This window comes from Haliaeetus leucocephalus, unplaced genomic scaffold (genome assembly GCF_000737465.1).
Source record: "Haliaeetus leucocephalus isolate CR32 unplaced genomic scaffold, Haliaeetus_leucocephalus-4.0 Scaffold251, whole genome shotgun sequence".
Lineage (NCBI taxonomy): Eukaryota > Metazoa > Chordata > Aves > Accipitriformes > Accipitridae > Haliaeetus > Haliaeetus leucocephalus.
This window is the reverse complement of record NW_010972687.1, coordinates 3,010,240-3,021,717: the sequence shown is the minus strand read 5'-3', so window position 1 is coordinate 3,021,717 and position 11,478 is coordinate 3,010,240. Positions and strand designations below refer to the sequence as shown.

General features: G+C 40.5%; 1 protein-coding gene across 1 annotated transcript in view; it reads right to left on the bottom strand.

Moving 5' to 3' along the window:
- Positions 1 to 916: 916 nt before the first annotated feature.
- APBA1 (amyloid beta (A4) precursor protein-binding, family A, member 1) overlaps positions 917 to 11,478 on the bottom strand; it is a 38,663-nt gene continuing 28,101 nt past the window's right edge. The window contains exons 8-12 of the mRNA XM_010568612.1: positions 8,175 to 8,354; positions 7,143 to 7,355; positions 3,194 to 3,313; positions 2,390 to 2,530; positions 917 to 996 (exon numbers count right to left, since the gene is read on the bottom strand). Of these exons, the coding sequence (XP_010566914.1) occupies positions 925 to 996; positions 2,390 to 2,530; positions 3,194 to 3,313; positions 7,143 to 7,355; positions 8,175 to 8,354 (726 nt within the window). The 3' untranslated portion in view covers positions 917 to 924. The remainder of the gene's footprint in view (positions 997 to 2,389; positions 2,531 to 3,193; positions 3,314 to 7,142; positions 7,356 to 8,174; positions 8,355 to 11,478) is intronic.

The window sequence follows — 11,478 nt, the reverse complement described above, 5'->3', positions numbered from 1 at the left end:
CAGGAAAGCCCCTCGCTATTTCTCTTGTAGATATTTAAAGATCTTCCCCCCCTCCTTTAACCTCTAAAACAGGCAAGGGACTATAAAAGACATGTTGCATTTAAAAACAAAGTAGAAGAAAACAAAGAATTAGAAACCTGGGGCAGAGAGGGGGAGGCAGCTGTAAAAAATGCCTCCTGAATTACTTAGTGTAAGTAATGCAAGTGTAACATGTTTCAGCAACTCACAGAGTACCTTTTGGGGTCCTACTACCATGAAGAACTGATGACAGAGGGGAATTAAAAGGTGTGTATTTGGACAGACCACGTTACAACAGCAGCATTTACTGAGTTTTCATAAGCAGGTAATTCTTCCTGAGGGCAAAACTATCCTTTTGGTATTCTACTTTCCCTACAGACATAAACTTTTAATATCGAGCTCAGTGCCTGTGGGAAAATAGGGCAAGAAAAGCAAAGTCACATGCAGGATATCCAACAGAACACTTTGCACCCTATAGTTTTATCTGTTTGGTAAAGACATCTTTCATTCAGCAACATTTAATTTACTCAGTTTGTCAAATTACAGCTACAAAAATAAAACTGGTTATGTAGCATGAAGCAGAGTCAATCTTCTTTGTCAGTCCTGCTGTGAATAATGCTGCTGTTATTTTCCTGTTTTGCATGTGGAAGTGCATGAAGTTTCACTTGTAAAAGGATGCAACTGAAATAGTCCCATAGATGTATTTTGCCCCTTCACAATACAGGAAAATGGTAAGGAGAAGAGGAAAAAGGGAGAGAGGAGAGAAAGACAACATGTTTGTGTCTGTGAAGGAGAGAGAGAGAGAGAAAGAAATGTCTCTTCAGACACAGAAATGCAGCACTAGAGAGACAAGCACTGGTGAGGAAAAACATCCTCCATGCACATTGTGATGGTGAAATGTCGGCTTTAGATGTAAACTGGTTGCTCTTGCGCAGTCAACAGCCTGTACATGGCAGCTGGCATAGTCTTCATATGAATCTAGAGGAAACGTGGCAAGTTAATCAATGTTCCTAACATGCATACTACAACAAAGCATTGGTGAAGGAACTAGCTAAGGTCATACAGGACAGAAGGGAAAGGTAAAACCTGAGAGTTTTCATACCCTTATTAAAGTATTGCAGGTGGTGACTTTATGAAACAGTATGTTTAGTATCAATGAACCATCTAAAGTTGTGGACACTTCATATTTTCAGATTAGGGTTCTTCTAAAACATAGGAGAACTACAGGTAAATAATACAAGAAACGGTGTGCTGGCTTGCTCTCACTTCCACTTTTTAGATTTGAATAGCACCAGGCTAATAGAAGTAGAATCACAGAATTATGGAACAGTTTGAGTTGGAAGGGACCTTTGAAGACCATCTAGTCCAAACCACCATGCCACAGGCAGGGACATCTTTCACTAGATCAGGTTGCTCAAAGCCCTGTCCAATCTGACTTCAAACACCTCCAGGGACGGAGCAACCACAACCTCTCTGGGCAACCTGTTCCAGTGTCTCACCACCCTCATCACAAAAAATTTCTTCCTTATGTCCAATCTAAATCTACCCTCTCAGTTTAAAACCACTGCCCATTGTCCTGTCACTACAGGCCCTGGTAAAAAGTCTCTCTCCATCTTTCTTATAAGACCCCTCTTATATATTGAAAGGCTGCAATAAGGTGTCCCTGGAACCTTCTCTTCTCCAGGCTGAACAACTCCAACTCTCTCAGTCTGTCCTCATAGGAGAGGTGCTCCAGCCCTCTCTGATCATTTTCATGGCCCTCCTGTGGACTTGCTCCAACAGGTCCATGTCGTTCTTGTGCTGAGGACCCAGAACTGGACACAGTACTCCAGGTGGGGTCTCACGAGAGTGGAGTAGAGGGGGAAAATCACATCGACCTGCTGGCCGTGCTTCTTGTGATGCAGCCCAGGAGACAGTTGGCTTTCTGGGCTACGAGTGCACATTGCTGGTTCAGGTCCAATTTTTCATCCACCAGCACCCCCAAGTCCTTCTCTGCAGGGCTGCTCTCAAGCCCTTCACCCCCCAGTCTGTACTGATGTTGGAGATTGCCCTGACCCAGGTGTGGGACCTTGCACTTAGCCTTGTTCAACTTTATGAAGTTCAAATGGTTCTACTCCTCAAGCCTGTCAAAGTCCCTCTAAGGGCATCCCTTTCCTCAAGCTGATCAACTGCACCACTCAGCTTGGTGTCATCTGCAAACTTGCTGAAGGTGCACTCAATCCTACTGTCTATGTCATTGATGAAGATATTAAAAAGTATTGGTCCCAGTATGGTCCCTTGAGGGACACCACTTGTTACTGGTTTCCACGAGTTGTTACAGGTAACAGCAATGAACTATGTTATATTGCCTAGACACATTGTCTGCTCTTACCTCACCAACAGCATTTGAGAGAATGTGAACAATTTTCTCATGGGGTGTTGCTACAACACTCTGTCCATTGATTTCAATGATCCGATGGCCGACACGCACACCTCCTCGCTCTGCTATACCTCCTCTCATAAGGCTACAGATCTGGAAGGGAAAGGACAAATTTATCAGGGTCTGGATAAGGAAAGGAGACTTTAGATTACTCATTTTTGCCTGTAACCTGTAAATCAGCATTTAAACACAGAGGCTTGCAACAAATTCTAAAATGTAATCAATCACCGATTCAAAGCAGAATTTGTTAGTGACAAATAAATACTGGATATTCTCTTCCAAGAGCAGAACAAACTGTCAGAAAGGGCTGTTTGTGTTGAACTTCACATGTGCTGTGGTTTGGAAATTTAAGAGTATATGAAGGACCACAGTTTAACAATGTTCAGGATGCAGATGCCTTACAACAAAAGAGGATCAAGGACAGTCTTTTTCTTTTGAGATCATGCAATGGTTTGGTTAGACACATGAATGATGCAGATTGAAAGCAGCCTTTGCTACAGATTTTTGTTCTTCTAACCTAACACAGCTTTTCTGTTCCTCTGGCTGACTCTGAAGTTGTGAAGTAAGTAGAGTCAAAGACAAAAAATAACTGATTAACTCAGCTTTCATATCTTAGACTTAACACACGTGCAAAGTCTTGCTTGCTGTAAGAGAGAAAATGGCAGCTTCCCTCTTCCCACAATGAAACTTACCCACAAATGGATAAGAAGTTTCATGTATGCTAAAGCTTAACCAGAGAGTATGGAAGTTACTTACAATCCCATTCTGCACACTGAAGCCCAACTGATATCTGAGGTCCGGTCTCCTTATCAAGACTGTGGTTACTGGAGGACACCTAACTATGTTCAGTTTAACCCGGGCCTGGTTTTTCAAACCCTGTGAAAAGAAGTCACCATGAAAAATGCTGCCAAAGACTGAGTGAAACATTTATTATAAGCACTGGTGAGGGGGAGCATTAAAATATTGACATGGGAACAGCTCTGAATAAACAGCTCTTTGTATGCATTGTAAGAAAATCTGATCACTGAATGCCAGACACAAGCATCAGAATATGCAGTGAAATGAGTGATACAATACCAAAATACCAAATTTTTCTTGCCAAGAAGCTCACACAGTTGTTTTAAGAAACCTAGCTTCCTGTCAGCTATTTCTTTATTTGATAACACAAACCGTGTGTAAAAAGAATATTGAACAGGTCTGTGCAGCTCAACAAAAAAGCCAATGACTGTGGATAGGAAATAAAATTTTAAATAAGTAGCTAAGATAGTTATAAATAAGTGGCTTCCCTAATGGGATATATTAAAATCTGTCAAGCAAACGGCAGGTCCTGCTCATACCATGCTTCTATAAGCAGTGCTCCTAATTCCCCTTCCTCTTCTCTTCTAAAAGAGTTATATTACATTCATCATTAACTCCTTGTTACCAGAAGAAAATTGAAGGAGGAAAATTTATTTTTACTTTCAGGGTGGTAAAACACTGGAACAGATTACCTAGAGAGGTTGTGGAGTGTGGATCCAACCTTGGAGTTATTTAAACCCTTGTGGTTACTGCCCTAAACAACCTGCTGTACTTTAAACCAAAGTGTTGGTCTGGACCAGCTTCTGCGGTGACTGCCAGCCTCCGAGACTCTGTGATTGTATGACTCGACAAAAACTCAAATGTAAAAATGCAGATAACTGCAATCTGACCCCTTGTACAACTTCAAGTATTCAGAGCTCATAGAGATTGTTAAGGTACTTTTCTGAAATGTTTCATTCACACAAAGGATTAGCCATAAATACATACATTAAAAAAATCCACATCAAGAAAGAAATGCTTTATAAAGAATACAGCAACTTCCACCTTACTTAATACAACACCTACCAATTCCAGTAACTCTTCAGAATTCCTTTTATATGTACAGTTGAAATCTGGATCCCACTGCAACTAACAGGTGTCTGACACTGACTTCAAAAGGTGAACTCTGAAAAATAATTCCTACTATAGCTAAGGTAATACACTGAAGTCTTTGTATCCAGTTTACTGCTGCTGATTCTGTTGAGCTAAACTCCAGCTTCAGCAGTGACTTGAATAACTAGACTGGCATCCTGCCAGGGTGAAGTGCCTTAGAGTCTGTTTTCTTGTCAGTGCCTTAAACTGGATGCAATCATCACATGGGAAAGAGCTGCCACCACTTCCACACAGTGCTGAGCTCAGCTTGGCTCATTATTGAAAGTGGCTCCAAGAGAAGGGGCATGTGAACACAAAATGACAAAGCATGTGGCTGTGGGAACTGCCTCTACTCCACTCTCAGTAGAAAGAAGGTTTGAACTCAATCTCTTGCACGACTATGGACTCCTGCACTCTGGAGGAGTTAGCAGCACACCATACATGCTCAAGGGCCATTCATCTTCCATACAAAGGTCTTCACAAAACACACATTGTAGAAGACAGGGACTAATCAACCTCTACTAAGCTGTGGGTACGATATTTACTCAAAAGTCTGAGGGGCTTTTGCCTCAGCGTTCTAAATCCAGCAGGGCAGGAGTCACGCAGAGTACTGGAGATTCACATTTCTATGAGGAATTTAGGTGTTTACCTTCAGTCATCTGAGTTCACTTAGGTTAAATGCCCTCAACAGAGTTGATATCATTGTGCTTTTACTTTCCTGACGAATGTGCAAGTTATTTATATGTATTCCTTGAAAAAAAAAGTAATGTGTACACCAACAAATAATCTTCTAATTTGACAGAAAGCCCGTATATTTCAAAAGTGGCTAATTTCCAGTATTATGCAGACTGGTAATATATGATGATTGGCAACAAAACAACTGCATCACTTGACCAACTTATTCGCTTATCTAGTCCCTGAGTCTGCTTCAGATAGTAGCCAGCACCAGATGCTTCTGAAAAAAATACAAGTAGCATAATACAATTAGGGAATAACCACCACATATGGAAAGCTTCTGAACTTTGTCAGTTTCCAATTGGGTTATGGTCAATTAGTAGCAGAGATTACATCCATAATACTGAAATTCTCTTATCTGAAGTGCTTGCAAGATATTCTTCTTATCTATACAATATTCTTATCTTTTCATATGGGTCTTTACAGCATGCTAAAGAAATCTGAAATCCTGAGATACTTCTGCCACATCTAAATGTGTGCTTAGATCATGCAGTGGTATATATACGTGTTATCAGAAGCACTATATGAACAGCTCCAGTTGTATGGTTATGAAGACCTGCAAACATACAGACTGTCTTCTCTTTAGAAAGACAAAATAAATGGCTAGCAGTTCCTATGGCAACAGCAGTATCAGTGAGGAAGAGAAAGGTCTGCAGAAGCTGGAAACAGCAAAGCTGGTTGTTTCTGTTTTGAGAAAGTACAGATAAGCACAACAGAACTCTACCTGAAAAGGCTCTGAATCACAGAAGTGTTACACACCAGATTTAGAAATAAAACTGATGTGGGATAGGAAACAAGTACAGCTAACACAAAAAGCCTAAATTTGCAGGGAGTTTTGTTCCACTGAAGCTGGCACAAAGATACTTAATATGATTTTTTTTTTTCCTTCCTTCACAAATCTAAGACTGTTTTTGCCATGTTTTTAGTATGCTACACTTCCAGGCTATCATTTCTACTCACTGAATCTAAAATGGCTGGTTCAGTGATGTATGCATCTATTAGTCATCAGAATTCAGCATTAACATTTTTGGAAACCAGAATGGGAAGTCTTTATAGCAAACATCTTAGTTCAAGTATTAAGAAACTAATCCATGGACAAAAAAAATAAAAATTTACTTTGTAAATTTTTAAAATTTTCTATATTTACTTTGTGAATGCAAAATTTACTTTGCAATTTAAAAAAGTACAACACGCAAAAAAACATATTACATATACAAGTTGTTACCAGAAAGTTGCCTAAACAAATAAGTAAGTTTAACAGGCATATTCCTAGAAATCAGAGGAGAATTTCTGTATATTACACCACCAGCATTACACTACAGGAGCTCCGTGGGGCTATTTCAATAAATAACAAAGTCCATATAGCTTCACCTCAAACATTCCCTAGTGATGCATCTTTCCAGCTCTTGAAATTTTGATGTTTAAATACCTACTCCTTTGCATGCTACAGCTACCCCAGTCACTGTTCAGTTCCAGTTGACCTGCATGCTTTTTGCAGTCACATACTTTCCTGACAACCAGAAGAAAGCTCTTCTAATTATAATATCCCATCTAGCCAAGTGAAGAGAAGCATCATACTTTCAAATAACTCGGGCAAAGTTTCTACAGAGGATTTTAATTCAAAGTTTAAATGTTTTAAAAATAGTTACAAAGAACAACAACAAAAGCATCAGCTCTATTTCAGCCAGATACTAGGCGGCATTTAAACAGCTAATATGGCCTAGGACAATATGAGGTACCTGTGCCTCCATTTGTCACATAAAATTTTAAGTGTATATCTGGTAATATCTTCCTTCTGAACAAAATATTCTCTTGTGGAATGAAGTTCTGCACAGAGTCCTTGTCGATACAGGTAAATGGCACAGCTCACTTTCTGGGAGTCAGAAAATTGGTGTAGCATAATTCCCACTGTAGTTTAAAGATGATGAATTGGAAAGTGCTATACAAACATTTGGTAAGAATTTACTTAAGAGTTCTACTTTCTGCTCACCTACTATGTAACATTTTTAAAATGTGTAACTTCCAGAAACATCCTCCATACCTTTATAATGCTCTGGCACGTTGAGAGTGGTAAACCAACCAAACTGGTCCCATTGATTGACATGATCTGGTCCCCTATATTCAGTTTCCCAGACTTCTCTGCTGGTCCTCCATGCATCATGTTGGCTATGATAACTGTAGGCAAAATGGATCCCCAGCCAGACTCCACAATTACTACACCTAGGATTTCTCCCTTTTGCTTTTCAATGTAAACCTGTATCATAAGAAAAAGTTTCAAAAAAAAAACCTTTTCCACGCTATTAAACAAACCCCCCCCCCCCCCCCCCCCCCCCCCCGCCAAAACATTCATATAACCAACAAACATATACCCCTCCTTATTTGCAACCTGCCTTCCTGATTCAAAGGCAAACCAAAATAGAGTACACATTTTACTATGTTTCATTTGTATTCAAACATGAAATAATCAGCACTACATAATATAGATTTTGCTTAGTGTGCAATACTCCTCACAACGTATTTCTGCACATCAGCAGAGGAAATTGGAGTGGAAGAAACCCTGGTGCCATGGGCTTTGGCAGACAAAGGTAAACAGGAAGAGATTGCAAGAGTTTATGACTGAGGACTGGAAAACCACTATCTGTATGTTCCAGTAGTGCACTGATTCATCTTATTAACCAAGCTGCAAATCTTTTCAGCAAATATAACTCCTTAAAGTCTGGAATCAGCCACTTTCACAAACACTTGTGCCTTTATAAATTTTATAGTGTTTACTGTAATCTGTTAAATTGTACTAATCTGTTAATCTGTTTTAAATTCATTTTCAAACGTGTCTGAAAATTGTTTGGTGAAAAGAACACAGACAGATGGTAAATCACTTCACTGCTGATAAATTTGGGGTTCACTGTTTGCCTTTGAAACAGAACAGATGACAGAGTGTCCTACTTGGGAGAACATTCTAGACTCACTGAGGTCATTTATAGGAAGTATTAATGGTTTTCTGATTTCTGCCAGCATGGGCCTGCAACTGGTACAGAGCAGCTTAATGCTATTATGGAAAAAAAATGAGACATACGTCTTTGCAATTTTCAGATTTGGAGAAGTGAATCAGATCATCATTGTACATGTCCTGGGTATTGAGCAAGTCACTATATTCCTTCTGGCTAAGGTCTTCTGGGTTGATTCCATTTGCCCTCAGGAATTCCTGGTAGGCCACACTAAATGCTTGACCTATGGACTGTGCAATCAGCTGTGCCTGTAGCAATTCCCAGAGAAGACAAAAGAAAAAAGTGAAACATTCTGATGGTCTTGTCCACTGATACTTTCTCTGTTACAATCACACTGCAAAATGGATCATCAAGTCGATGAACCTACAAGTTACTGCAATCCAGTTTAAAAAATACTTGTGCATTGAAAATTAATTTAAAAGACCCACAAAATGTTAACACATTCACCTGTGCCATGAATCCACCTTGGTAAGCAATTATAAATGAGAAATACAAATAAAGCCATCCTTTCACAGGTAAGAACTGCTAATATAAATGTAAAGCTATACCCGTTGCAGTGACTGTAGCTTGCACCTACAACTGTTCCCACATGTGCAGCTCCTAGCTGGCTCTCCCTCCTAGCAGAGGCAATGCCATTCTCTGACAAGCCAGCAGTGAAAATGAAAATGTCTACTAGAAAACACACAACTACATTTAAGAGACTATTTCCACCTTTTCACACCCTCCCTTAAAACCATCATGTCTATATTGGCTGCTCCTACCTCAGTCTCAGATGAAACAGGAAAAGGGTAGCAACTGGTGACTGGATCCTGGCCTTGAAGTGACTGGAAATGGTCACACCCATCTCCTTCTCCACCCTGCTACCTCCATCAATCTTTCTTCCCTACATTTCTTGTTTCACTCCCTCCAACTTCCATGACTCTGCCAGTTCCCTGCCCCTTTCCTCCTCAGCCTGTCCTCTGTGTGTACCCTTTTGCACCTGCAGCTTCCCATAGCCTTCTCTACACCTAAAGCCACCAAATGTGCCACTCAATACACTGCATTGCTCCCACCATAAGGTGTTCTACATCTGCAGCAATGGGGCAGAAACTGGGCGCAAGGCAGACACAGGGAAAGCTCTGCATCATGCAAGGTGGGGGATGCAGCTGGAAACAGACCAGAGGGATGCCTCCCTTTAAGGCAGTGATCATGGTTACTATAAGACAGGTCACGGACAGGAGAGGAAAGCAGCACAGCGTGGTGCAGAGTAGTGCTGTACATAATTGCAGTGACACATGCAGTAAGCACTGTGTAGTGCACAGGAGTTGGCCATGATGTGTGCTGAAACAGTCCCTTGGAGCACAGTGCTGGCTGTGGAGAAGGGAGAGAAGAGGAGAGCTCCACAGCTGACAAGGTAGGCCTGGGGGAGTGCTGGAGGTGAATTAATACTGCTGAGATGTATTTTTATACAGCCTACCAGCTATACTTAAAGTCCAGTTTGGTCCCTAACAAAGGAAAGGTTCCCAACCCTGAAATAACAAGTTGATTGTATCTTAAAACAACTCAAGGTAGCACTAAAGCTGCTGATGAGAATAGCATGATTGCTGGTGCTGAAAAGGCCAATATCTCAACTGGCAGTATTTTACCAGTGCTTGGATCAACCTGGTTTTGACAGCAAGAACAGGACAGCAAGAACATGGGAAAACTACACCTCCATAGCTCAGTAACATAAGCGAGGAGATAAATGCAGACTTTACATTCATACACATGTATCTTCTCTCCAGGTAGAGATCAACTCCCATTTAGACACACAGCATTTGGACACATCACTAGGGTTGAGCTCATTTGAAGATCCAGCTCTACAGTTGAAAATCTGGTGCTGTGCTCCTTAGATAATGACTTTTCCAAGCAGAGACACATTCTGGCCAACACCCACTTGAGGGCTTACAGCTTCTATGTCAGTTACTGAGTAAATTCTTCTAAATACCCAGCAGTACCAGAAGAAGAAAAGATGACAATGATACATACGTGAGTTTTATGATACAAACAGGCTGTACTACTCCACTGGATGTACAAGATCTTTGAAGCTGCCATCTCCTTGCTGCTAACAGGTGCTACACTGTTTCCATTCTCTTTCTTAGTCATTTGGGTATTTGAGATAAATTTTGCAAGCTTTTTGTGAACTAACAACTATGACAAAGGAGAGCTGATATATAATCTCCTGCAATTTCTCAGCATATTTTCACATCACTGAGCAACGCTTTTATTGGATCTACAGGTATGTACCTTCCAGGCCAATATCTAGTGACACAGGGAGGATCACATCTGACACAAAGATGGGCTGATCCAAACAAACCACAGAAAGTAACATCAGTGATCCCCAAAAGGAAGCATAGATTCCAGCTAGCCAAAGTATTAATAGCAGCCTGGGAAACAATCCAGGAAGTCTGGATCATAGTCAGACCACCACATGCTGAAGGAAAATAAGAGCCAGCCTCTGGCATCTGACAGTTTGGTTTTTGCTTTTTCAACTGGCTAGTAAGAGAGCTAGCAGAGTCCAAACTTGTGACTAGAAATACAGAAGCAGCAGCATCAAAGCGGGCAGCATATGAAGTGATATTAAGCCAAAAAAAACCCCATTTGCTACTCTTCTTATTTTCACACCAGTTTCTTGAAAGGCTTTGCAAAACTGGCTTACATGGATTTTGGGGGAAAAAATATCCACAATTTTTTATGCTCTCTGTCAAAATTTTGGTAGTGGATTACTTCTATCAGTGCTCTTGTTCTTACTTTTTAACCTCAGCAGTGGGTCATATATGTACATTCACCTGCAACTAGATAATTTAACCAGACATGGGTTTAGAACAGATTCACTGTTACATAAAATCAGCTGCTTATTCAAGAAAACCTTCCCATCTCAGAGTCCTTGCTGATACACTGTGGAGTGGAAGACATACGAGCATTTTATAAGAAACTGATATTTTCACCTCACTTGTCTTAAGTGATACTCTGCTATTCAGAGGGCTTAGAACTGAGATTTTTTATTTTCCCAAATTATTAGGGCTAACTTGATTATGATCCTGACAACTACATATCTAGCCACTTCAATCTGGTATGTTTAATTTTATTTACCTTTCAGTTTACTGAGCTTTAAAAAGTGCATAAAATCAGTAAATTATGCACGTTGATTGTGAACACAGGATATCAAGTCCTATATAATGTAACTTAGTAACCTGTGCCATAGACTAAAATTTACTCAGCTGTGTCTCTATTCAGCATGCTTTGGGATTGCCAGAATCACCAACTTTCTCTGCTGGCTTTTTGACATGATGTCAGCAACTATTCCCCAACACAAGTCTCCTCCTCCCCCTTCTCCTCTTCTGTCCCCCCCCC